This window comes from Condylura cristata, unplaced genomic scaffold (assembly GCF_000260355.1).
Source record: "Condylura cristata isolate star-nosed mole 26May11 unplaced genomic scaffold, ConCri1.0 scaffold00011, whole genome shotgun sequence".
Lineage (NCBI taxonomy): Eukaryota > Metazoa > Chordata > Mammalia > Eulipotyphla > Talpidae > Condylura > Condylura cristata.
The window spans coordinates 11,595,083-11,622,100 of record NW_004567112.1 but is presented as its reverse complement, the minus strand read 5'-3'; the positions used below and the strand labels follow the sequence as shown (position 1 = coordinate 11,622,100).

General features: G+C 53.3%; 1 protein-coding gene across 1 annotated transcript in view; it reads left to right on the top strand.

Annotated features, from left to right (window-relative positions):
- RBM20 (RNA binding motif protein 20) overlaps nucleotides 1-22,133 on the top strand; it is a 165,970-nt gene extending 143,837 nt beyond the window's left edge. The window contains exons 8-14 of the mRNA XM_012723402.1: nucleotides 588-667; nucleotides 2,273-2,924; nucleotides 6,692-6,796; nucleotides 7,669-8,332; nucleotides 9,860-9,991; nucleotides 16,584-16,705; nucleotides 19,923-22,133. Of these exons, the coding sequence (XP_012578856.1) occupies nucleotides 588-667; nucleotides 2,273-2,924; nucleotides 6,692-6,796; nucleotides 7,669-8,332; nucleotides 9,860-9,991; nucleotides 16,584-16,705; nucleotides 19,923-20,036 (1,869 nt within the window). The 3' untranslated portion in view covers nucleotides 20,037-22,133. The remainder of the gene's footprint in view (nucleotides 1-587; nucleotides 668-2,272; nucleotides 2,925-6,691; nucleotides 6,797-7,668; nucleotides 8,333-9,859; nucleotides 9,992-16,583; nucleotides 16,706-19,922) is intronic.
- The last annotated feature ends 4,885 nt before the right edge of the window (nucleotides 22,134-27,018 follow it).

The window sequence follows — 27,018 nt, the reverse complement described above, 5'->3', positions numbered from 1 at the left end:
TACAAAACTGGTGCCAATAGGGAGAGTAGGAGATAAATCAAGTTACCATCTGCATTTTGTAGCTTGCTAGTGTATGTGGACTGGGACTCAAAAGATGAAATAATTTATTGACCATTTAAAATTAGTCTTTCTCCCTACATTGAATGCTGTTAGTTTATCTCCAATCAAAATCCTCTTCCAAAACACAGTTATGACCCCACTTATGGGCCCTTCCTTGTGGCGCAATGGGTTGGGATGCAGCACTGCAAGCTGACTGCAGCTTCAGTGCGAGTTCGATCCCCAGGCCCAGAGGTGACCCACATGGCACAGTAGAACTCTCCTGACCCGCCCACTGCTCTCCTCAGCAGTGCACTTCATCGATCTGCCTGTTATACTCCCCCGTTGGTTTCTGGTGAATCCTCTCACTGCCTCTGGACCTCTGGCCTGTACCCCAGTTCTATGTGCATAAATAATTAAATCTTAAAAAAAAAAAAAGCGGCCCACTTCTCCCTTTGGTGGGCCGGACGATGAACCCAAGCCCAGCTGCTTTGCTCTTGTGTTTAGAAGATCATCTGTGTTCTGATGGTGACTTTTCTACCTTTGCCTAGAAACCTGGGAAGACCGTGGCTGCCATCATCCAGGATATCCATTCCCAGAGGGAGAGGGACATGTTCCGGGAAGCAGACAGGTGAGGCCCAGCCCTCTGTCTCGGCAGATTCTGGGCAGGAGGGACGCTGTTTCTCATTCTTAGCGGTATGGAGTCATGCTGTGCTCTGCTCTAGCCCAGCCCTGGCCCCCAGCCAGTCCAGGCCCCACCTGCCCAATGAACAGCCTCAGGCCAGCCGGAGGGCCCCTCAGGGTAACCTCAGTGAAGTCCTGGGTGCCCAGCTTCCTCTTAGCCACGCCTCCTTTGTTGGAAAGAAATGTTGCTGGGAGGAGGCGTCTGTTGATACCTGGCACTTTGGGGGTGGTCTGCACTCTGGTTAAAACCAGCCTGAAAATGCGTGGGCACACATGTTCTATTTAGAGCCGGTTCTTGATTTTTCATGAGCTGAGTATAGATAGAGGACTGTAGATGGTCAGAAACAAGCAAACAAAAAACAGTTACGTGAGGGGTGATTCACTCTGAACACTGAATGCCCTCTGTTTTCCAAGTCATTTCTCCCAGCTGGCATGGTGCCCTCGCCAACGGGGTAAGGTTTTCCCACTGTCACTGCCCCATACCATCCGTAAGGGTTGTGGGGTGGAAAACAGCAAGCCTGCTGTTTCTGTCTCTGGTGGATCCAGGGTTGCCACGATGGCACTCTAGTCTCCCTGTGCAGGCCAGACCCGATGGTTTCCCCAAGACTGGTCTCTCAAGGCTCTGGGCAGCCCCGGCCTAGTGAGCAGCGCAACAGCGCTGCGTCCTACGGTCAGTGAGAGCTGTACCTGGGAACCACCTGAAAACTTGCTCACCTGTCGGAATATTGGTCTATGACTCAGGTTACCCACATTTCAGGCATATTTGTGTTTGTGTCTGTAGACATGTGGGTTGTGGCCTTTTTTTGAATGGCGGTTGCTTGGCTATTCCAAAGCCATGCATAAGCCACACCATGGCCCTGCCGCCCTGGCAGCGTGGGTGGTGGGTGAGGGTCTAGAAGCCTCGCTCGGAACCTCACGCAGGGCCTTCATCTGAAACTCGAGCAGATCAGGGCGCTGCGGGCTCCTCCAACTCTAAAAGGCTTTTCTAGTTCTTTGTGTTGGACTCTCTGAGCCCATCCGTCGCCTCTCTCGCCTTCCAGCAAGTAGCAACCCGCTTCCATGCCCAAGCCCAGAACAGATTGAGGTGAGAGATAGGCAGGATTATGGAGGAGCCCCTGAGTTCACCTTTATTCCTGATGTCACCAGGGGGAGGAGTGGCTTCTAGTCCTGTAGCCAAGAGGCAGCTAAGTGACCCTGGGGGGTTGGGCAGCCAGGCCCACCCGCTGGGCCAGGTCACCCCCACTCCATTCCCACTGACTTCCAAGAGGAGGGAGGATGGGACTGAGTCCAATAGCCCAATGATCCCCCCAGTCTTGGAGCAGAATGAGCAGAAGGTCAGAGAGCAGCCAGGCCTGGCTTAGAGAAAATCCTTCCCCCAGAAGGGTTGGGGTGTAAGGGGAGGCTGCCTCCCCAGTCCCATTCCCGCATGGTGAAGAGGGCGTGGCAGGGCGGGGCTGCCTGCACGCACATCTGTGCGTGTCAGGGTCTGCCTGGGTGTGGGGGCTCCAGGGAGGGGCGCAGATGCTAAAACCTGCTCCTTTGCCCCACACAGATACGGCCCGGAAAGGCCGCGGTCACGCAGTCCGGTGAGCAGGTCGCTCACGCCCAGCTTCACCTCCTGCAGCTCTTCCCACAGCCCCCCTGGGCCCTGCCGGGCCGACTGGGGCAACAGCCGGGACTCCTGGGAGCACTCTCCCTACGCCAGGAGGGAGGAGGAGCGGGAGCCGGCCCCTTGGAGGGAGAATGGGGAGGACAAGAGGGACAGGACAGACTCATGGGCGCACGATCGCAAACACTACCCCAGGCCGCTGGACAAAGGGGAGTTAGAGGAGCGGCTGGAAGGGGGGCGGGGCCACCGAGACAAGCACCCCAGGCCGGGGTCCCCCAGCGCACTCCACTCTGCGGCTGGCTACAAGAGCCGGGAAGATGGCTACTACCGGAAGGAGCCCAAAGGCAAGTCGGACAAGTACCTGAAGCAGCAGGAGGCCCCGGGGCGGTCCAGGAGGAAGGATGAGGCCAGGCTGCGGGACAGCAGACACCTCCACCCCGACTATGTGGGCAAGGAAGATGGCCTGGAGCCCAAGGTCACGCGGGCCCTGGAGAGCGCCAGGCCCAAGCCGAGTGAGAAAACGAGAACCAGGAGACCTGACAGAGACCAAGAAGGAGCTGATGACAGAAGAGAGAGCAGGACAGTGGAGAATGAGGTAGGGAGGGAAATCGCTTGAATGGAATGCTGATGAGTTTTGGTGCTCAGCACTTTATCTCGGTCAAGGCATTTAGTCTTCCCCATTTAGGCAGCCCATCACACCGGTGCTATTATTGCTGTAGGTGAGGAAACTGAGGCCCAGCACTGGGGTGAGTTGCCAAGGACAGGCAGTGGGGAGTGGCAGGGCTGAGTGATGCGGGGGTGACTGGCCGTCTTCATAGACGCAGGGCAGGGACGCAGTGCCGAGGCCTCCCCGGGTCCTGTCTGTCCAGGGTGGAGCGGCCCTCAGGTGTTTGCACCCACAGACTCTGCCAGGGAGATTACACCTTTGGTCCATGCTCTTGCCAGAAGTGCCCACCAATTCCCAGGCTTTCATGAGAGGCAATAAAAGAGAAGCAGCCACCACCCCCTAAATTATATTGGGTGCCCAACCTTGGGGTGTTTCTCTTGACACTGTCCACCGTGGTGACTGCCACTGTCATAAAAGTGCCTGGCAGTTGGCTGGCACCTTTCATCCAAGCGTCTGATGAGTTACAACCTACTGCTTAACTTCGGTTCACACAGTGGGCCACCAAGAGGACTCTGGGTACCAAGTCAATGTACTGATTTGGCTTAGACTTCCTTCCTGCCAGTGCTGCCTACATTGAAAGAGTGGGGAGAGGGTGGAGAATGGCGGTCCGCTTAAAGAACCCAGTGTTTTAGATGGTGCATGTCCTTCTCAAAGTTGGCTGGGAGGGGAAAGCCCAGGAGATAAGATTAGGGAAGGGGGATGGGGTGGGGTGGGGTGGGGTGGGAAGGACCTCCTGTGCCGGGCCGAGGGTTTATGCTGGATCCTGAGCACCTTGAGCCAGCCATGTTTATAAGAGAGTCTGAGCGTGGAGGGGCTATATGGGGGGGCACAGAGGGGCAGGCTCTCCTCTGCCTTGTTCTCTACCTTGGAATGGGTGTGTGTGATCACAAGACTCATGCAGCTCTTTCAGGAACTTGTGCTTTTGGGGTATGGTACCTTAAGAAAAAGCTCCGGTGCTGGAGAAGCCAGTGTGTGCGTCTCAGGACTTGAGGGTGGCTGAGGCTGTAAGAACATCCTCACCACAAGACCCTGAGAGGAAGGAGAACATCACGAGGCACCCCTCCACCTTCCCAAAAGGGGCACCTGGGGTTATCCATCCAGGTGGGGGCAGGCAGGGAACGCAGACCAGGTAGTGTAATGAAGCACTGGTAGAGAGGTGGTGGAGAGGGGCTATCAGAGGAGGGGGCGGGGCTGTGTGTTGGAGCAGTCCTCGACTGCTCACCTCCCTGTGTGACAGCGTGCGGGCCTCTGTGCCCTCAGATCTCACACTTAGTGTAAGAGCGAAGGCCAGATCGCTACATGAAATTTCCCCTGTTTTAGAAAGCGTATGGCCCAAAATGTGTCTGGGGGCCAGATGTAGCCCTCAGTACAAATAATCCATAGGAGGGGGGAAGAAAAATCATTTATACTCAATTCAGAGCCCAGACAGACCCCAGCATCCCTGCACACAGTTACAAGCTCATTTTTCACTCTACCGCTTCTAGTAACTTCCATTCTTTTACTCACCAAAATCCATGGAGCACCAAGCACCAGGGCTAGAGTGAGAGAGAGCTGAGATGACCCTGTAGCTATAGAACTCATGGTTTAGTAGAAAGTCACGCTAGTTAATTCCTCAAATGAGTAAAAGAGTGAGTGTTGATTACTAAGGTGATGAGGTGCACAGTGCCTGGGTTAGGATGTGACCATTGAGATTTGAAGAACTGGTGAGTATTTACTGCAAGAAAAGGAAGGAGAGCAGACGGGGGGAACAGTATGTGCAAAGGCCCTGTGGTTAGCCCCCAGCGTTGGACGAGAAAACCAGGGTCAAAATGGTGAGAGGTGAGACTCATTTGTCAGCAGGGTCTTGTATGCAGGTGAAAGATTTTTGCCTTAATTGTAAACGGAAGCAAAAGAAATATTTGAGTGAGAAGAAGACGTAGGCAGCTGTGATAAGCTTTTTCATTTGGGAATGATCTGTCTTAATTGCATTGGGGAGACTACATTTGGGATGAGGCTACAGAGTAGGAGAAGCAGCAGACCAGTTGGGTGGCCAGGAGATGAAACTGCTCCAACGCACGGACCTAAAATGTTGGTCCATTAGCTGATCTGGGCAGCGGGTACGTATTGGCTGCATCTGTCTGCTCCCTTTAAGCTTCTGATCTTAACTGAAAGCGATCCTGGGGCAGAGCAGTCTGCTGAGATGCACTGCCCTGTTTCCAGGGCGTGCAAAAAGGGGTCTGCCTGTGGAGGCCTTAGGCTGGGCCAGGCCTCCCCTGCTTCTCCTGGCTTAAAGTGGAGATGGTCTCTTTACTCCTTTAACCTAGGAGTGTGACTGCAAGAATTGCTTGGGAAGTTTACCATTTATTTTGATAAGGGAGAGCCATGGATGATTTATCCAGAGAGACAGACATGAAGAAAAGCAGCATCCTTTCTGTGAGTTCCATCGTAGGGCAGCAAAGTCAGATGAAGCACAGTTTGGGGAACACGGCAACCAGGACCGTGGGGTGCAGTCAGCTGGGTTGTGCCCTGAGCAACCCAAGTGGGCACTCACGTAAACTGTCATAGACTGTCATACCCACAGTGGCAGTGTGAGGCCCGGTGGTCTCTGTAACTCCAGGGACCAGTAGGACCTGCATGGAGGATCCACTGTTGATAGAAGCTGCAGGTTCTCGTGGCTAACCAGGCAGCTGGAAAGGCTTGAATGTAGGTTAGCACAGAAGATGTCTCTGTGGCATCTTTTGCACCAAACACTGGAACGAGGACCTGAGCTGTCATTTTCAGTCTGGTGACAACTGGTTAAACGGTTGTCGCTAAGCTGCAGCTCCAGCTGGCTCCTTTAGCTCAAGGGGTGTGTGTCTCATTGGTGAATGTCAGAACTGGAGCCGCTTCCTTTGAATCAGCCACAGCTGAGAGTTCTGAGAAAATGTAGTTTGTCCTTGAGGAAGGCCAGGAACAGTCATTGATTTGGTGGCCTAAGTTTATGTCCTGGAAGCCTTTTTCCCCAAAACAGGGTAGGCAAACTCTTCTTACAAAACATCAGCTAGTTAGCACTTTATGTTGTGTGGGCCTGGAGGCAAAATGAAGATGTTATATGGCTACTTACATAATCATTAAAAATGACTATTTAAAAATGCGAACAATGTCATTAGCTCACAGAATGGACAAAAGCAGGTGTGTGGATGCTGGCTTGCTGGTCAGTGACCCTGATTCTCAAGCCAAATTCCTGCTGTCAATTTCCCTGGGCACAAGCACTGACATACGGGACTTATTTTGGGAGAGGGACTCGAAGGAAGTCCCTCTCCCAGAATAGAGGGGAGCATCACTGATTGGATCACAACCTACTTCCTACCAAGAAGTACCTGGGATGTAATTTCTTTATGCCAGGACACATCTATTGCAGACACATGGCCACGCTAGGTCCTGGGCCAGTTAGTTCAGGGATTTCTGTCCCCCTAAGCCATCAGGTCAGCTGTGAAGATATTTCTGTGGCCATTTGTCTGTGTGATCTTGGGCAAGTTGCTCAACTTCTCTGAGCCTATTTTCTCATCTGTGAAATGAAGATGCTAATAGCACCAGGAGTTTTGTGAGGAGGAGGAGGTGCGTAAAACACACCTGGCAGCTGGGAGCCTGCCAATGCCAGTGTCTTTCCTGTGGCGCATCCCCCCCCTTCCTCCTCCATTGCTTACTACTGACTTGTTTGTTCTTCCTTTGGAAAGGCTGAAAAAGAGGGACAGGAAGGCAGGGAAGAAAGCCCCTCACCAGCATGCAGGCAGGAGAAAGAAACAGAGTTCTCTGATGCAGAAACTGCAAGGGCAAAGCAGGTAAAGTTTGTCCTGATGCCCCCTCATCTGCAAGACCCCTGCTGTCCTCCCCCCAAACCCCACCCCCACCCCCATCCTGGGAGGAGGAACTTGTGCCTAGCATCTTGGGGCGGTCTTTATTGAGGAGATCTTAACCACATGCCTGGGCTTTACCTCACTCTCCAGTGACTTGGCTACACTCATAAGAGAAAACATGTGCCCAAAAAAAGACTCAGGCTTCAGAGCCAGGCTCCCAAAATAGGCAGGTCCCTGGGGAGAGGGTGGGGGTGGGGGGCTTCGGGCACTCGAGCTGGCGCCCTGACCTCAGCTGGCCCAGACCCTGGATGAACATGCCATCCACTGTGCTTGTAAAGCTTATTTGACTTAATCAAAATGAAAAGCCCAGTTACGGTACCGAGGCTGCCACCACATGCAGAAAGGCGCTTGAACTGTGGCCAGCTCTGTGTCTTTCTGGATCGGGGGGTTGGGGGTGGGGTGGGGTGGTGTGTCTCTGGCAGGGAAGCCTCTGAGGCTGCTGCTGGGTCGGTGGGCTGCTGGATGCCAGGGAAAGTGCCGAGCGGCGGAACACAAGCCATGGTAATGGATGTGGAACCTTTCTCAAGCACCTTCTGCATACTAGAGTTTGACATTCTCTGTGCAACTTTAAAGATGGTGGATTAACCACAGGACTCACTCCAAATGCTGTGCTGTTTGGAGCCTGCCTGAGGTGAACCAGTGATGTGGGACTTGATAGGGTTCCAGGTCCTCATCCCCCCCGAGTAGCTTCCAGGGATCCTGGCTTCATAGTTCCTTGCTAAATTTGTGTCTCCTGGTTCAATACCATGACCTGATCCTTGGTCACCCTGTAACATGTGATCTGCAATTTTGTTCAGGAGCAGCAAGACTGGGAGAGCGGAAGTGAGGCGGAGGGGGAGAGCTGGTATCCCACAAACATGGAGGAGCTGGTCACCGTGGATGAGGTTGGGGAAGAAGAAGATTTCATCATGGAGCCGGATATCCCAGAGCTGGAAGAAATTGTGCCCATTGACCAGAAGGACAAAATCTGCCCAGAAATGTGTCCCTGTGTGACAACCACCTTAGATTTGGACTTAGCCAAGGATTTCACCAAGAAGGGAGTCCACACCCTTGGTAATGGGGCTTCAGAAATCATCCTTAAGTCGCCCAGAGAACTGCCTTCTGCTTCCACGAGCTGTCCCAGTGACATGGACGTGGAAATGCCCAGCCTAAATCTGGATGCTGAGCGGAAGCCAGCTGAATGTGAGACTGGCCTCTCCCTGGAGGGTTCGGATTGCTACGAGAAGCAGGCTAAGGCCGTGGAGAGCTCAGACGTGTGCCCGGCCCCTGCAGTCCAGCAAATGTCTTCCCCCAAGGCAGCTGAGGAGAGGGCCCAGCAGCCCAGCCCATCTCTCGATGACCGCAAGGCCAGGGAGACTCCGGAAGATGGGGCCCGTGAAGGCAGCCCCCTGGAAGACAAGCCCAGCTCCCCCACTGGAACTGAGCTCCAAAGCCAGGCTTGCCAAGGAGTGTTGACCCCGGGTAATTACCTCCCCTTTCCTCATGTGTTTGGGTTGCCCGGACCGCTGCTCACCTGGAGAAGTGTGTGGGCATGGGCAGGCTGGAATGGACAGAGGAAGGTTTCACCTCGTGTTAGAGCTGGTGCAGAAAGCAGGCTGTTAAAGCCTGCCTAGACTAGTAGAGCTTTCAGACCAAGGGTGTAAAGGGAATCAGAGAGGCCACGCATTTTCCGAAACGCAAACTAAGATAGAATGGCTGCTCTGAATTTCCAGGAGCCCAGATGGGCCCTGACAACTAAAACTGGCCAGCGTTTGCATTATTTGGCAGAGGAGTTTGGGCTTCTGGGGGTCAGTGAGCGGCCTCTGGTACCTGCACGGCAGAGGACCGCCCTGGCGGTTGCTTCTCCAGGGCTCAGGGTGGAGGAAGTGTGGCCGCTGGAGGAGGGAGTGGGCCCGGGAGGAGTGAGGGGCTGCTCAGGGGCGTGGCTCGTTCCTTACTACTTACAACTGCAGACCTGTTTTTCTTCAGGGCCTGATGGTGAAACAGGACTTGTCCTGGGATCTCCTCTGCCTCCCGTTGGAGGTGATGTGGCTGTGCCCGGCACTATGACATCATGAAAGAGAGTTTAAAATAGGCTAAGCCCTGTCCTCTCTGCCAAGTGGAAACTCAGAACCATTAAGGGCTGAGGAGGGAGCGGGGGGGAGGAGTGGCCCTCGACATTTGATATTCTCGTAGTAAAAATCATGGCCATCACTTCACAGAGTCGTGGCGTATCAGGGGCTGAAATGGGGGGACAGGACTCAGGGGCACAACCTGCAGGCGAAAGGCTTCGACCCAGCACGTGGGGCTGGTGCAGCTGGCAGGTGTGGAGGCCACGCCGTCCTCCGTGCTGAGCTGACCAGAGCTGCTTTCCACCTGCCTGGGTCTGAGTCTCCATGGAAACTCTGCCATAACTGCCTTCTGCCTTCCTGTTGCTAGAGAAACACAAGGCCCGGGCCTGTCTCGCCAAGGCAGGAACAGAGGCGGAGCGGAATTTTCACCTTGCTCTGATTGAGTCCTTTCCATTTGGCAGTATAAGTCTCAACACGCACCGTGCTCATGGCTTATTAGCTTCCCCAGTGTTTGGGGTTCACATTTAATAACAGCGCTCCACACGCTTGGGGCGCGGATGGCGTTGCCTTTGGCCAGCCTCCGTGCTCCTGTGGATGTCAGCACAATCTTTGCCCTTCCATAATTCTGCCTGCAGAGATGGGGTGATACTGAGTCAGGGGTGGGGAGGCCGGAGCGGATCATCCAGCCCAAGGCTGCAGCAACCCAGCCCCCCTCTTCTCATCCAAGGCAGAGGTGTGCCAAGATTGATTGTGTGTGGCATTCTTTTGGCAGTGGAAAAAGCCCTTAATGATAGCACTTTGGTTCTAATTAGCACCCAGCGCCCCAGCCTCACGTTATTAAGCAGTCGCAGGCTTAATCCCCGGTCACACCGTGCAGGGAGCAGAACTGCAGTGTTGAGTGTTTCATTGGTTCCTTGCCCGGACTCATGTTTTGCAGAAAACTCCAGCTACGTGGAAGTGAAGCCTCTGGACGTGAGGTCGCCAGACCACGAGGTGGAGCTGAAACAGCCCCTTGCTTTGCCTTCCTGGGACCCAGAGGATATGTTCAGTGAACTTAGCATTCCTCTAGGTAGGTGACAGACACCAGACCCTTTCCGGGAACCCAGCTCCACAAAATGGCAGCTGCCCAGCAGCCCCTTAGAACCGGGACAGCCTGGCCGTTCTTGTTTGTGAGTCTGACGCAGTCACCTGGATCCCCCGCGGGGTGCCCGCTAGGCGATTTCAGCTCCCCACGGGGCCAGGCCTTGCCCAGCTGCCCAGCTGCCCAAAGGCTGTGCACCTGCCTTCCGCTCTGTGCTGCCTCCCACCTGCTTCCCAAACAGTGCTGCATTTTTCCTCTTCCGGGGACCAGCTTCTGAGGCAGCGGTGTGGCACAGACCCGGCCTCGCTGCCAGAAGAGCACTAACCAGTGTGAGGTGTCGCATCTGTTCTCTTACTGAGTGCTGTGTGTCCTCAGACAAGTCATTCCCTGAGTGGGACTTTTGTGTTACTTTTCCCAGTCTCTCTAAGACCTTTATCAACAAGGCAGGTTAAACGCATTACCAGACACATGAACAGGCTCTTCTTGGAGGCCCGGGGTGGCGGGCTGGGGGCTCTTGCCTGGCATATGGAAGTAGACCACATACTAGGGTTCCTCAGTGCTGGCAGTGTTCGGAGCCGGGGCAGGGAGGGAAGTTAAGAATAGAATCACCTATCACACATTTCCAAGAGGAGGGTTAACTCGAGTCTTAGGAGAGGGATAAAGTTCTCTGGCTCTGACACCGCTGCTAACCAGGCAGCCGCCCCGTGGTCCTTGCGATGACCCAGGAAGGGGGGAAGGCAGTGAGAGGAGGCGAGAGAGTCGGGCGGGGTACAGGGGCGCAGGGGGGTGCTTGCGCTTGCTGAAGACAGGGACCAGTGTTCCTGCTGCAGGAGGCCAGGCCAGGGAATGGGGCTCACCCTTCCCATTGGGGAGCTCGCTTTCTTCCTTTAAATGTTCTTACTGTTTCTACCCTCCAGAGGTACCAGTTTCATTGAGTCAGATTTAGAAAGCAAATACCCTTTTTTGTGAGATTTATTTATTTATGCATACAAGAGCTGGGGTACAGGCCAGAGGTGGGGGGGGCGGTGAGGATCCACCAGAGACAGAGTGGAGAGCAGGACAGGCAGATCTACTGAAATGCACTGCCGAGGGGGCAGTGGGCAAGTCAGGAGAGGTCTGCTGCGCCCTGTGGGTCAGCTCCCTGGCTGGGGATCGAACTTGTGCTACAGTGGCTGGCTCAGCTTCATAGTGCTGAGACATAACATCCTGTGCCACCAGAGGGGCCACCAAACATCCTATTTTTTGTGAGAGAAAAAAACTAAACATAGAAATACTCACCCGAAGCTGAGCAATAGTAATCACCTGAAGACCCTGGGTATTTCCATCCTGGGAAAATGGCAGGGGAAGGGTGGCAGCGGGTGGGCTGGTCATCTGTGCATTCTTCATTGCTGTCATTGACTGAGCAGCTGGGTGGCACTGCCCATGCCAAATACAAGTCTCCCGTAGCCAAGAATTTGGATTCTAATTGACACATAAAGGCAAAAATTAAGAAAACATTCTGTTACTTTGTAATTTGTGCTCCTTTTTTGTTGCTGTTTTCACTATATAAAGTGCAAAAGATTATTGCAACAGAATTTTGAAATTAGAACCATAGAAAATAAGTATTAAATGTTGTATCTCTTCCCTCCAGAAGATACACCCTAACTCCAGAAAAACCACTATCATACCCACAGACAGTTTCCCCCCCTTCCCCCAAAACAGTGGATGACAGTATACACATAAAGTTGGCAGTTTGCTTTTTAAGCCTAACAGTGCGTCTTGGCGATGGCTTCTTGCCACATGGAGGGAATGTATTCTTTTTAACCATTGCAAATATTCCATCTTAAAAGATACTCATTCTGTAACTCACTGCTACGGGAGAATCATTAAGGACAGTTTCAATTCCCCCCCAATATTAAAATGCCATCACAGCTAAGATTTTACTTTATCATTTGCCACGCAGGCACGGTCCCTGGGGCTTTGCGTGCATCTTCTCATCGAACTCTCTCAAAGCCCCCATGAGCGAGGGGATCTTTTATCCGTTTGCAGATAGGGAATCTGCAGGGTTTCAAAGCAAAGCTCAGCAAAGAGGGGGGTCAGGATGCAGACCCCAGAGTGCTGACTCCCTGGCTCCCCGAGCGCTGCCTCCAGGCTTGCGGCCCCCAGATGTGGCTGCTGCCTTTGTGTGCCAGCCAGTGTTCCTGCTAGAGAGCGTCCTTGCCGGGGGCTTGAGGGCCTCTGCATGTTTGCATTTCAGCTTTTCATAATTGCTACTAAATTGCTCTCCAAAAAGATTATACCAGTTTCCACCGCAACCTTGACCGAATGTTCTCATTCTCCCTGCCAACATTGGATGTTATCAGTTTTTAATCCTAACCAATCTGTTAGGAGGAAAATGGTACCCCATTCTTGTTTTTTAATAGCTCAATTAAGGTATAATTGGTGTCAATTATTGATGTCAATGCGCATATTTAAGTGTACGATTGGATCCATTTTGACAAATGTATACACCTATGAGACCGTGACCATGATAAGACAGTGAGCTTACTCATCACCCCACCTCCCACTCCAGGTTTCCTGGGGCTCCTTTATAACCTCTCTCCCTGTATCTCAATCCCTAGGTCACTACGGATGTGATTTTTTTCCCACTATGAGCTCGCAACCTGCAATTATATAGAAAGGAAACCCTACAGTATGTGTTGCTTTTGTCTAACTTCCACCCTCCGTGTGATTATTTTGAGGCTGTGGAGTCTATTGCTAGCTGCCTTCTTTTTATTACTGAGGAGTATTGCTTGTGGCTGTGGATGGGCCACATTTTGCTTTTTCATCCATCCGTGGATGGGCATTTGGGTTGTGTCCAGATTGGGGCTCACACAGCTTATACTTTTGTACTTGGTACCATCTTGGAGACTCGTTACCGCATTAATCTCCTAGAGAGGGTGATGGTCTTATTTTCCACATTTGCGAGATGGGGATACTGACGCCCAGAGACTTAGCCAACATCATGCAGCAAGTCCAGCTGAGAGCTCAGCATTTCCCAGATGAGACCGCTCTGCACTCTTCCTCCAGGGGGGTGGCGCAGTATAGAAAGGGCAGTGTTTGTGCAGTGGTAATGAACGCAGGCACTGGAATCTGACTCCCGGGTTCAAATCCAGGAGTCAGAAGAACAGCTAATGTATCCTCCCTGCTTGGCTTTCTGCCTGTAATAGGGTAGTAATAGCCTACCTTGTAGGGCTATCTTGAGGATGAAATGAATGGATACTTGTAGGGGAGGGTTGTCTGCTGTGATTATTTGTACATTACATCACACACCCAAGTGTGAGACTTACTGTGCTTCCTCTTCCTGGGACTGCATAACCCTTGCTCTGTCATGATTGTTCATGACTACAGCCATTTCCGGGGATGTGGGGGACCACTTTCAGGCTCTTCCTCTGTGGAGAGCAGGGAGGCAGAGTAAGGGGTGTCAGGATGGGGCACACCTCCAGGAGGAAAGAGAGACAAAGTCTCACTGCTCAGGGTCTGGGTGGCGTGGAGGGGAAGGGCTTCATTGCTGTGTTCCTTGCCCGCTCCAGTGACCCCTAGAGCTTGAGCCTGGTCTTACCAGAACCAAGGGCATTGCCTGCAAAAGGCAAGCTCTCCTCCACCCATCGCAGGCATTGCTTGGATGATGGAGTCATACGCAAGCCAGGAGCTATTATTAGAAGGCAAATGTAGTTTTAATTATTGTACTTAACAGAAGCTGAAAAATGGGAGGACCGATGGTTCCAGAACTCGTTCAGGCTGTGGGAGTCTTTTCTTAATGCTGCCGCTCCACTTGGCTCTCACATTCCAGAGGCTTCCTGAGGCAGTACTGACTCAGAACTGCCCTCGGCAGCTCCCCGTTACTTAGGAGAGTGTTTGGGGGCTGCTTTGTCCGCCTGGCTTTCTGCTTCTCCGGTGCTGATGGCCAAGTATTGACTGGCAGTCACCACAGGGGAGATGGATTCGGGGTTCTCAGGTCCGCCCTGGTCAAAAGGTGGAGGGTGGAAATGTCAGCGTGCTGGCCAGTGGTCTCGTGGAGGAATGTTAAAAATGTGTCTGGAAACTGATGTTTTTGACATTAGGCAGAATGATAGGTGCTTCTCCTAACACCATCTGTGGCATGTTATTCCTCTTTTACAGATGAGGAAGCTCAGGTCAGAGAGAGGTTAAGTGATGTCCCTGAAGCCACACAATGTGAATAAAAGAATCAGTTGATGTGACTCTAAATTCCATTTCTGCTTCTTCCTACTAAAACTGCAGTTTCCAAGTCTCTATTTTTTTTGAGCCTTGGTTCACATGAACTCTCACCCAGAATCCCACAGATGGTAGTTGTCTTGTTTGGGCTGAAGGGTCCCTGGCTCCCTGCTCTCCAGAGGTTTTTGAGGCAGTTACTCCCCTTCTAGGGGGCCCAGGACAGGAACTAAATGCCTTTTGGGAAACCTGAGGATTCCGGGGGGCCTCAGCAGGGGTCTGCAGTGCGAACCCCAGGGCTTCTTCCTGACACCACCCAGTGGGGTCCTGCACCCAGGCTGAGGCAGTACTGGCTTAGAACTGCCCTCCACAGCTCCCCGTTATTTAGGAGAGTGTTTGGGGGTTGCTCTGTCCGCCTGGCTTTCTGTTTCTCCAGTGCTGATGGTTAGGTATTGACTGGGGACCCCACCCAGGCTTTGGCTCTGACCCACCTACCTCTACTCCCTGGGGCCTCCTGGTGGGGCTTCCCCAGTGCATTGTGGGTCTCTGCTCCCCGTTGGGATCAGCCAGGGGAGAACTGTTTTGCAGGAACAGAGGACAGAGGCCGGTCTTGCTTAATGTTTATCTGCCAGCCCACAGCCAAGAGCCAGGGCCCACGCAGGGTGGAGGGCCAACTGGCTGACCACAAGCAGAGCTGGTCCCTTTTTGCAACAAGGCGGGGTGGGGTGGGGGAAAGAGGAGGTGGAGGGCCCTCCTTCTTCTTGAATAAGGTCCCTGGCTTCTGGGGACCGCTGTTGTCTGCTGAGGGCAGCTTCCAATGTGGCAGTTAGAGAAAGGAGGAGGCTGAGTCTGCCAGGCCCCAAGCCACAAGGAGCAATCCGTCAGGGCAGGCGTCCAGGTTCCCACCTCCCCTGGGCCTGCTCCTCCACCCTGATAAGTGGCTTTTTTGCAACGAAAACAAAAGTTGACATCGCAAGTCTAGGCTGCTCCTAGGAGAGAAGCTCCAGTTGCTCTCAGCTCCGTGTCACGGAGGCAGGAGGGAAAATGAAGGAAGTCCCGGACTCGGGGCCACACACGGTCGGCTCTGCCCTCGCAGGGTGCCGTCTCCTCTCTCACCCCGAGGAGCTGCTCTTCTCCCAGCCCTCTCTCCTTGCACCTAGAGAAGCTGCCTCCGCCAGACCATCCCCACCCAGGTGGGCAGCGCTTGCAGGGCCCAGGGTATTGCGTGAGTGCCCGGCCCCGTGGCCGGGTGGAGTCGGTCTTTCGTTCCACGGGGCCTGCTGCTCACAGCCCTCACGTCCCTGTCTTAGTCGGTGCTTCCCAGCCAGTGCCTCGGGAGCAGGGCGGGCGTCCTCGCCTTCCGGATGCGAGGCCTAGGCCTGAGGCCCAGCCGGGGTTCGGCCGCCTCTCCTGTTGTTCAGCTTCTTGGTGCCTGGCCAGTGCCCGCTCAGAACTGGCTCTTTCCCCTCTGCTGACCTTGCATTTGAGGGCAGAATTGGGGTCCCTGAGGCATCTCCGTGGAGGCAGCAGAGCCCCCAGCTCTTCAGAGATGACCCCCCTGGCCCAGTCACAGATACTTCTCTGACTGGCCATGGCTTCCTCCCTTCAGAATTGAAAAGCCTCTCAGCACCACGGGACTTATATTAGCCAGCCACTCTGAGCTGATGGTTCCGACATAAAGACTAGAGGGAGAAAAGAAATGTTTGTGACACACTGTTTTACTTGAGAAAAGGGGCACAGGGCCCTCCCTGGTGGCACAACAGGTTAAAACGCAGCACTGTGAAGCTATCTGCAGCCACTGTAGCACAAGTTCAATCCCCAGCCAGGGAGCGGACCCACAGGGTGCAGCAGACCTCACCTTTCTCCTCCTGCCCCCTCAGCAGTGTATTTCAGTGAATCCACCCGTTCTGCTCCCCACTCTGTCTCTGGTGAATCCTCTCACCTACCTTACCCCACCCCCCACAACCCTCCCTGGCACCTCTAACTTGTACCCCAGTTCTTGTGTGCATAAATAAATCTAAAAAAATGAAAGGGGCAGAAGGCACTGAGTCTAGGAGGTGATCCAACCTGACCCCCCAAATGTCCCTAGCGTGGGGTGCCTGGAGCGCCTTCTACCTCCTTACTGGGAAGCAGGCTGCGAGCTCAACAGCTGGGCCTCGTTCCCGGGGCTCCCTCCTCCCTGCCTGCGCCTGTCAGCGGACTGGTGCTGTCCTCCCCCTGCCTGTTTTGCAAATGAGGAAACTGAGGCTCAGAGAAGCTGGTAACTGGCCAGAGTCAGCGTCAGAGAGCGCTGGCACCCTTTGCTCCTCTTTCCGCCCGACAGCTGGCAGCACTGCTGCCCCCCCACCCCGCCTTCCTAATGGCCCCCCTCTCCATCCCATCTTCCCAGGGGTGGAGTTCGTGGTGCCCAGGACGGGCTTCTACTGCAAGCTGTGCGGGCTGTTCTACACGAGTGAGGAGATGGCGAAGATTAGCCACTGCCGCAGCGCCGTGCACTACAGGAACCTACAGGTAACGGCCCCTGCCCCTAGCATGCCGGGCCTGCTCTTATGCCCCCTGCACCTTCCAGGCCTGCTCTTCGTGGAGGCCTGGCCCTCCATTTTCGTGAACGAGCTTCAGGGGACTAAAAGGCACCTTGCACCAACCTTGCTCCTTCTGTGTGGGTTAGCATTTCCAAAATTTGTGCCACCTGAGGAACTGGTTAGTGTTCACGCCACCAGGCCTGGGTGTTCCTGCTCAGACGGCTGTTTCTCTGTGCTTCTCTTCCCTGTGCAGGTGCCTGTTTGCTGGCTAAAAGCCACTCTCATGTTCTATTTAAGTGTTTCTCCAAACTACAGCTCTTGAGCATAGCTCTTTATCACTGTGTACCAGAGAGTTCTAGGTGCTAGGGACACATTGGCGGAGAGCAACAGAGGCTGCCAGGGCCCCTGTCCTCTGCACCAAGCTTCCATTCTAGTGCAGGAGACAAACCTTCAGTAAAACAATTAAGCTTTCTAGTGATGAAGAGGTGATCTAGAAGAAATACTGTACATGTACATGTCTTATTTCACCCAAGCTAAGGGCCCAGCCATTGTGAGACCCCACTATTTCTCACTATAATGAGGGGGGGAATGTTATCACTGAACAGTGAGATGCTGTCAACTATAAAATACATCTCAACTTCAGAAGTGCGTAGAAAAATGCATTAATACCCATGAAATGTGCTGATACGTTCTATGATATACACTGATATGTAACATTAGTATGTGGTTTTCATCATGAACTTCTGATCTAGGCTGGAACAGAAAGTGTGGTCCGTCAGGCACCCGCCAGTATCTCATAGCACCCCCTGGTTTCACCACAAAGAATCACACTGGGTGTTTGACATGTGAGGCCTCTGCTCAGGACCCCCCCCCCCAGCAGTGTCCCCTCTCTCTGGCAGGTGTTACTGTCACTTAAATTGTCATCGAGCGCTTCTTACCAGGGCTGTGAGCCAGAATCAACTGCCAGTGGTCTGAAAGTATAGGTAGTCATAGGAATTCAGGGAGACCCAGGAATTTGTTATGTGAGAAAGCTCTGCAGATGATTCACATGTGCACCCTAATTAAGTCAACCTGATATGGGCCAACTCTCTTTTTATAAAGGAGGGAGCCAAGATTGGAGAAAGATTATCATTTGTCCACCGCCCCGGAGGTGGTCAGTTACCAGCCTTGGGACAGATCGCCTGATTCTTAATCACTTGACTCTCTTTACTCTACTAAGCGGCTCTTGCCAACTGAGGCCTGTAAGGTCATGGCCTGGGTCACCCTCTTCCTGGGGCCGTCATTGGCTGTGCTCAAACTCGAGCGGTCATTTACGTGGCTTGACTTCCCTCCAGGGAGCAGCTGCTCTGTGACTGGAATCCATGGGACCAAGGGCCCAGGTCATGTCCTGCCCCGGGAAGGACACTGAAGCCCTGATTTGGCCAGACCTAAGGCTCAGACTGGGTTCTACAGAGCCAGCTGAGGGGGGCTGTCTACTCCCGGCATATCACCCCCATAAGATGAAACCTGCAGAATAATGGCGCTGGAGAGCATCTGGAAAATCATCTGGTCCTGATATTCCCCTAATTGATATTCATACTAATTGGCATCTTTAAAAATGCAGCTTCCTAGACCCACTCCACACCTGCTTATTCATCCTCTCCAGGGCGAGGCCTGCAGTTAAAAAATCTTTCCAGCAAGTTCTGAACCTTTTATCTTCTCCGGCATTCTCGGCTGGAATTTGTGGCCTCCAAGGAGACCACACAGCTCAAGGTCACCCAGCAAGTCAGGAAGAGTGTTCGCTCATCGGGGTCTCTGACTTTTTTCCTGTATTTTTGCCAGGATACGGATGGCATTTCTAGGCAGCCGCCCAGGCAGACCCCTCCCACAGTAGAAAAGAGCCACCTTCCATGGCCCCCAGGCATGTCAGGCCAGACAGTGGCTAAGCCCTGGACCCACCAGCACAGTTCAAGTTTCCCTGCTGCACCTGTCAGAGAGCTGGGTGCCTCACGCAGACTGTCCAGATAGGGTTTCTGTTGGGGGCCCAGCCCACCCCAAGTTACACTTGTGGAAAGGGAAGAATCCAGACTCAAGCAGCAGGTGTTGGCTGACACCTACGTCCGGCAACTTGTAAACTTAGCACCCACTGGGAGGCCTTGAGGGAGTCATGGGTTGCTGTTGGAGGCGGGGAACAGGTGGGAGCAGCTTTCTTTCTCTCTGTGACACCCCTGCTGTGCCCACTGCTGGTCATGTCTCTGAGAATCCACTGGAAGGATCTGGAACTAGCAGGGTCAGTGCTGGACAGGCTGCCCCAGCTCCGGTTCGGAGAGCAGCATGCCCACACACAGCTGCCGCCCTTTGCCTCCCAAACACACGTTTCCCTTCCCTGAGCTGAGAAAGGAGAGGCTGGCCTGCCACCTGCAGCCCTCCTCAGGCCAGGCTCACGCACCTCCCGAAGCCAACCCCTGTCTCTGCTGAGGGCCCCACATAGTCCCAGTCAGCCTGCACCCCTCTTCTCACCTGACCCTCTGAGTCATACTGGTTGGGAGTCTGAGGCAGAGAAGATGAGTGATTCTCTGATGAGGTGGGAAGGGGCACCTCATGGAAGGCCTCTTTGGGAGAGGCCAGCTCCGCCAGCTCTCTGTCCCTCTCTCGGACTCCACAGCAGTCTGTAGGTACCATTATGGTCCTCCTTTTGCAGAGGCAAGAGATGTGAAGTGACCTGCCTGCTGAGAGCCTGCATGTAAGCCCAGGTCATCTGACTGCAGAGCCCACATGCATGCCCACTACTGCCCCAGCCCTGCTGACCCTTCATCTAGTGCCTGCTGCCCCTGTTAAAGCAGCATGTGGTGCAGGGCTTGCTACCGTTAGTGTCTGCGTTTTCCACAAGAGTCATGCCTCGCTGACACCCCAGCAGGACAGGGGCAGACGGGCAGTGGCTACAGGGGCCAGTAGAACAAGGAGCTGGGGGGGTCCTACTCGTTGGATAGGTTGGTAGAAGTGGGCTTTAGGGAGAACAAAGTGTGGTGGAGGACTTGGTGGTAGCTGGTGGGGCGCCATATTCCTGAATCATCTACTGTATTGTAAACCAATATTACCATAATAAAAAATAAATCTAAAAAAAGACAGTGGGGGAGGGGGAAGGGCACCCGCCCCTTTCTCTTCTCCCTGCCACCAGGTCACCACTGACCTCCCTCCCTCCTCTGTCCCTTGTCTCTCCACCACAGAAGTACTTGTCCCAGCTGGCTGAGGAGGGCCTGAAAGAGACCGAGGGGGCGAGCAGCCCGACAAGGCCCGAGGACAGCGGAATCATGCCTCACTTTGAAAGGAAGAAGCTCTGAAGGACACCGGCCGCTGCTGGGGACGGAGAGGAGGGCCTATGAGAGGGGCGGCCTGGCCTGCGGGCAGCAGCTAACGCCAGGCGGCAGGGCAGCCAGGCAGGCCGCCCGGGCTTGCCCTGAGGATTCCCCTGAAGTGCCCCTGGAGGTGTCCTCTTGGGGTGTCCTGCCCCCTGAGGGCTGTCAACTGTCTCCACCTTGACTCTTGTTTCCTTCCTCTTGCAATTAGCTTCTCGCTCGCTCTCTTCTTCCCCATTCATCCCTCCTGCCTATGCTCCCTCCTCTGTGCCAAGGGTCATTTCCTTTCCATAAAACCCAACTTCTCAGGGATTTTTCAGTGTTTCAGTTCTTGATGGGAAATGGCAGGTCGGGCCCGGCTGTTTTCCAAGGAAGAGAGTTCCTGGGGACCCTGAGTCCCTGCAGTGAAGGTGGGGCAGATTCTCTGTCCACCACCCACGGGCAGCCACCGGGTCCTGCGCCTGGAGAGGGGCATCCTCCGTCAGCAGCCGAGAGAAGCCGGATTCCTTTAGCTGCACCATTTGCCCTGGAAAGCCCTGTTTTTCATGGCTCCTTCATCCTCTCAATTGCTCTGGAAGTCTGACAGATGCATGCATGCCTTAAACTAAAATTAAATTACTTTCATGGAGGAAAAGAGCCTTTCTTTTGGAAGCTCTGGAATGTTCCTTTCACACTTTTTACCCCCTCCTCTTGACTTCAGGAGATACCAGGGTTTATTCTATTCTGGACGATTTGTTTTGATTAACAATGAGAACAGAAGTGTCTTCTCCTCCAGCTGAAACAGCACTTGGTAGAGGCTTAAGCCGAAGGCTGGCGCGCTGGCCTACCCTGGGTGGCAGTGACTTGGGGCACAAAGACAAGTGGCATCTGTCTTTGAGTTACCCTTGGTGCCTCCACCTGGCCTCACAGTGGGATGATTCTAAGTGGTCTCTGGGATGGGGAGAAGCTCAGGAAAGAGAAGAAGAGAGGAAGGAAGAACGCTGGCTCTTTGGAGGTGGGCCTTTTCCAGCTTGGCACAAGGTCAAGGTCGTCTCAGAGGTCACTGCATGACTTCGATGTGAAATGTTGTTATGAAGAGCAGACCCCTTGTTCCGATGGGGCTGTCTGGTACTGGGAGACTCCAGCCGCAGTCGGGCTACAGGGTCTGAGGCTGTAGTCCCCTGGAAGGGCTTGGGACAAGGTGCTAGGGGATCGGGCTCACCACAGCCAGTCAGGACCTCCAGCTGGTCTGAGGAGAGCCTGGTGCTGTTTCCACTGGGTGAGCACAATTCCAAAAGGATTTTTTTTTTGTTTTAATTTTTGCATTTTTCTTTTTATAGTAGATAAGAATATTCTATACATTCTGTCTTCTACAATACTGGCAGAAGGGTCGACAGATGACCTTATGTTTTATCAGTGAGGAAACAGACTCGGAGAGGATAAAAATGTAGAGCATTAAAACGGTCATGGGTAAACCTTGGGGCAACGGTCCCCAACAAGCAGGGAACCGTTGGGGGCTGAGAGGGGCACCAGGCAAGCACCAGAAGCAAATCCAGCCTGGACCTGTGCGGAGAGGAGAGGCCAAGGCAGGCAAGAAATCTGAACCTAGCTTCAGGTCACGTGGGGCCGGGAACTCTGGGTTCCTCGAAGAAAACAGAACTTAAGGATGTGTGTCTAGTCTCAGACCTAATCTCCTGCTGCCTCCAGGGTTTTTACCCAGTTTCTGGACAGCGGCTCTGCCACTGTCTCTCAGAAAACCTTTAACTCTGTACTCTGTGTCTTTCAGCCCTGGATGCAAGCCTAGGGTCACTCCTTGGGCTCCTCGCCTGACCTTGCTGGGAAAAACATACTGCGCCCAGCAGAGGATGGAGCCATGCCTTTCTGTGGCTGGCAGCCCCTCCCCCAGCAGAGTGGAAGCTGACCTCAACACTCACCTCCCAGCAGGGTTTCCGTGGAAACCGGAGGGCTGTTCAAACAGCCTCCTGCCCCAATAGTCTCAGGGCACCCTGCCAATAGACCTAGACCGAACTTCTCCATGTTGGAAAGTTGGAGAGAGTCCCTGGGAGAGGAGAGAAGGCCTCCCCCACCCGTTCCACCCCTCCACTCGCCCCCCCCACCACCCCGCATCCAGCAGAACCTTCAGTTTAAAAATCATCCAAAATTCTCTATTTGCATGTACATATATACATATATTTATTTTTATTTATTTTTATACAAGTCCACTGGCACGGTCCTTCACCCACTCTGTGATTTGCACTTTTTATTCCTATGTGTGCCATACACAGTGCAGAGTTAGAGGCAACCAGGAAAATATTGATTTCTTTTTTTAAAGCTTTTCATCAGTGTTTGTCAACCATTTCAAAGTGTCTCCCCAAAAAAGGTTGTTCAAGAGCAACTGCTTTGTTGAGCAACAGATACATCTGTACCCTGAGCTACAATAACGGAAGCCTATATTATCTCTTTTCACTGTAAACAGCTGAAATGCAGCATAACCAGACAGTATTCCTGAAGAATTGGTACTGTGACGTTGGGATGAGCAACAGCCACCGGGTCGGGAATTTCCCCTTCTTGGACAGTCTGAGGCCGTGATCTGTTAGATTATACTTGAACTGGACCAGACTTTGTTTTTTGAGCTTATAAGATAAACAAAATAACAAGCGCTAGCTAATTTAAGTTTGAATTTATAAAGTTTTGGAATTTGTTGAGTGTCCTATCAATTGTCACCACTTTTCCTGATCTGTATAACTGACCGCAAGTGTTTGTTTTTACAAAAGGGAAAACATAATTTTTAATAAAGAGAATTTGAAAGCTTGCGAGTGAGTATGGGGGTGTCTTGCCGGGGGCCCCCACTTGGGCCGGAGCAGCTCCCTGAGCACAGCGGTTGGGATTGGGTTCCTCTCTGAGTCTAGAATGTTGCCAAAGGGTTGGAAAGACAAGACACACAGCTTTTGCTGAGAAAATCCCAGGAAACCTTTAGGGGTGAATGCAGCCAGGTAAGTGGGGAGCTGTATTCCCTTTCGGAGGCTCAGAGAGAAGGACCCCTTGACATTTCAGTCCTGCCCCTTGTGTCACCTGTGTCCCCCAGTCTTCTGGTGACTGAACCCTGAACCCTGACCCCTGCACCAGGGTCAGGCCATGGGGGGGGTGTGCATCTACTGTAGGGGTGACCACCTGGTGGTCCTTGTTAATCCTGTGACTTGCTAAATCTGGCTCATTTGGGCTCAAAAGGAGACAATGATATTGGGAACCCCTGAGTCACTTCCCCAGTTGTTTCAGGGTTCAGAGAACTGGTGGAAGCACTTGTTGCTGCTGAATCTTGCTTGTTTCTGAAATCTGTGTTTTGGATAATGATCCAAGTTCAAGCGTTTCTTCTCGCAAACAATGCCAGTCTCCAGGCCCCGTTGGCCAGTCCTCTGAATGGCCTGAAAGCTTCTCTGGGTCCTCCCCTCTTGCTGGCAGTTCTCCTGAGTCAACGGGAAGGGGTTGGGCAGTCTGGCCCCAGAGGGCGAAGTGAGGGGGGGCCCGCCTGTAATTAGTGGGAGCAGATTGTAGATCTGAGGAAAGTTCCAGTTGAGCCAGTTGCTGCTCCCCTGCCCCACCCCCAGCTATTGTGGCCTGCCCCCGGCTGAGCTGAGGCCTCCAGTTCCCAACTAGCAGGGGTGGGGAAACATCCTTCCCTCCAACTGCTGGCCACTTGCCAGCTGGCTGGAGTGGCAAATGGGCCTAAAGTGGGTTCTGCTGCCCTAAGTTCAGGCTCCAGGATGTTTAGGGTGCCCCTGGGGCCTTCTGCCAGCATTGTTCCCCATGGCACAATCCTCTGGGGTGCTCGGCACCTTCTGTAAGGTGGCCCCCTTGGGGATACCCCACCAGGAACCCCCCTGAGTTGCCTTGCCTGGCTGCTCCCATTTGCTCTCTGGCTGTTCTCTGGGCTCTAAAGCTTGGTTCTGAGGCATTTTACTGGGCTGGAGCCCTGATACTCAGAACCATGAGTGCTTGTGCCTCTCTATGGGTTCAGCTCTGACTGGCCTGGCCTGGCTCTGCTATGGTGCAGGAGTTAGTGTTGTTCCTCTCCTCAGCACCCCACTAGGCCAGGCTACTTAGATACTGGCCCCGTCTTGCCTGAGACCTGAGCAGTAAATGCTGGCCACCCCACAGGGCAAGGATGGGGAACCTGAACTCACTCCCTAGTCTCCTTCCCACCAGGCCAACCCTACAACACAGCCTGTCTCAAGTGGATTCTGGAAATGTTAGAACAAGCAAGATGGCCCCAAAAGCCCCTGACCCTTTCTTTTGCAGCTGAGAACACTGAGGCCCAGAGAGGGGAAGTGACTTGCCTAAGACCACACAGCTTAAGGTAAGACTGGAATCCACATCTCCTGGCTGGTCCTGCTGGGGACCTACATGGAGGAGTTTCAGGGCCTGTCAATGAGATTAGTTCATGAAATTTCCAGTATAGCCCAGCTGCACTTTGGCACTTAGACACACTCAAAACAAGGGATTAATTCTCATGCTTTGTGTGCATCAGAACACCCTAGGAGTTTGCTAGAAGTAGGAGTTTCTGGACCCCTCCTTGGGGATTCTGTCTCACTCAGTGGTGGGCGGCCTTGGGCACTTGCCTTGTAGCCAGACTTGTGGGTAATTCAACACAGGCAGAGGCCACTTCTTATCCTTTCAAAAGCTCAGCCCCAAATGTCAACCAGGGGCTGGCCCAGCAGCTCCTGAAATAGAAGGAACTTTTACTTTGCTGGAGGGGAGTTGCGGGGAGGGTGAGGGGGGTGGAGAGGGCCAGAGAACTCTAGAGGGCCGGAAACTCCAGAGTGGAAAATGTGGGGTGTGGAAAGGAGAGCAGATGGAGACTGTGGAGCTGGAGTTGGGGAGACGGAGCGGCCACCAGACTGGATTTGGGGCCCAGGTCAGGATTCCTTGGTAGGATTGTCCTAACTGTACTCAGTTGGTTTTCCAGTGGCCTCTTCATCCTCATCTATGGCTGAAAGCACTGTGGTTTCTAAGGAGAGGCCTGGAGCTCTGATGACAGCCCAGGATCCTCAGCAGTCTGGGAGTGACTGGCGTCACAGGAAAAGGCATCCCCAAGGGCCATGTCACCACCAGCCAGGAGCCCTGGGGTCCAAACACGCCTTACCTCCTGCCCTCCTTGAGCCACCACTAATGCCAGCATTAGTTCTGTGGATTCTTGAGTGGGTCTACACACTACCTTCTGTGCATCTTTGTGGGGTGTTGTCTCTTGACCTCTTTGTAGCACTGAGAAACAGGTAGTGTTGTTCTCCCATTGTGTAGATGGGACTTGTTTGCCTAGGGTCAGACCATCAGTAAACAGCACAGTTGGGATTTAAGCCAGGATTCTGGTAACTCAAACCACGCGCTTACCCACGTTCTCCACTGCCTGTCTTGGGGGCTCTTGTTCCTGCTTGTTTAGGTAAAGCCTCTGGGGCCTGGAGCATGGTGGGCCTGGGGAGGTAGGAGCCCCGGATTTAGCTATACTTCATCTAGGTGCTTGTAACTGACCTCCTGAAACAGATCCCCGCAACATTTCCCCTTCTTAGAAAGCCGCTAATGAAGTGCCTCCATCTCCTGTAGCCACACGCTGCATTTCAGGGAAACAGGCAGGAAGGAACCAGGGCTAAAGAAACATCCTCACTCAGGAGAATTTGCCAGGTGAATGGATTTGGGAAGTAAGAGAAGGAGGATCTGGGAAGGGGAGTTCAATTCCTTTTGATTCTGGGAGGGGAGGATAGCACCCTGTTCTCTGCTTTGGGGGAACTTAGCAACTAGAAGGGGAGAACAGAAGGGGATTTCCCATGGCCCCAGCATGCCATCCAGACTTTTCACTTTTAACCCCTCATTCTTGAATGAAACTTCATTGTTTATTTACTTGCAACCTCTTTCCAATAAGTACTTAAGGTGATACACAGCACAACACTGGCCATACCTGTCCAGATTCAGCCCACAGAAAAATTTTAAATGAGGAGTAAGGAAAGCTGGAGGCAGCAAGTATGCAAGCTATAAAGGCTGATGGAGTGGTGGTGAACAAATGTAAATGTGACCGGGAGCCTCCTGGGAGCCAAGGCAAAAAGAGGAAGCATGTGCCATGACATGTCTCTCCTTGTTATAATAGCACATCAAGGTTTACCTGGGGAAACTGTTTGACCTGACGTTATATTCTAGAACTTTTCTGTGGAACTGTGCCTGAGTAGAGGCACAGAGATCCTTGGAAAAATCTTTAGGTGGCTGGTAACCCAGAAGTTGGAGAAAGGCACAGTGGCAGCCCCTCTAGAGGGGACATTCAGATGATTCCTGGTCTGTGTGAAGTGATTCTGAGTCTGAGTGAGTCCTGCCAGTGCTCAGGCCTGCTAGGAGAAAGGGAGTGAACTGGCTAGTTTCTGGGCTAGTTTGCTCTTTTGTTTTTTTTCTCCCAAAACTTCTCCTATTACTTAGCTAAGCTGAAGGCCTGCAGCCAAGCCGGGAACTGCCTGACCTGATGTGATAAGGACCTCCCCTGGAGAGGGCCGTGCAAGGTACCACGATTGGCCCATGAGCTCTCTCACCCTTACTGTCTGCAAGGCCAGGAGGGAGAGAACTTTCTGGATCGTGGCAGGCATCGGGATTCCTCAAAGCCCCTGGGCAGATCCCGATGAACTAGCTTACCCTTAGGCTCCATCTTCCCACCTGCATGTTTGATGTGTGTCCTGTGCTCACCGGGCTGGTTGGAGCTGAAGAGACACGAGCAGGGACTCGCTGTCAGCCACACGGGGTGGTCCCTTTCCTGCTGGAACTCCCCTGGCCCCATTGCTACGCATCACAGTCCTGGCCAGGGAGACCTCCACCCTCGCCAGAGCAGTCCACCAGCTGAAGTCTCTCAGGCGCACACACAGGGATGTCTCTGAGGCTCGCTCAGGGAACGGCCTGCTCTCTAGGGTCCCGCTCCCTGGGTCACGGCCTGGCCTCAGCAGAGCTGCCCCCCCCCCCCCCC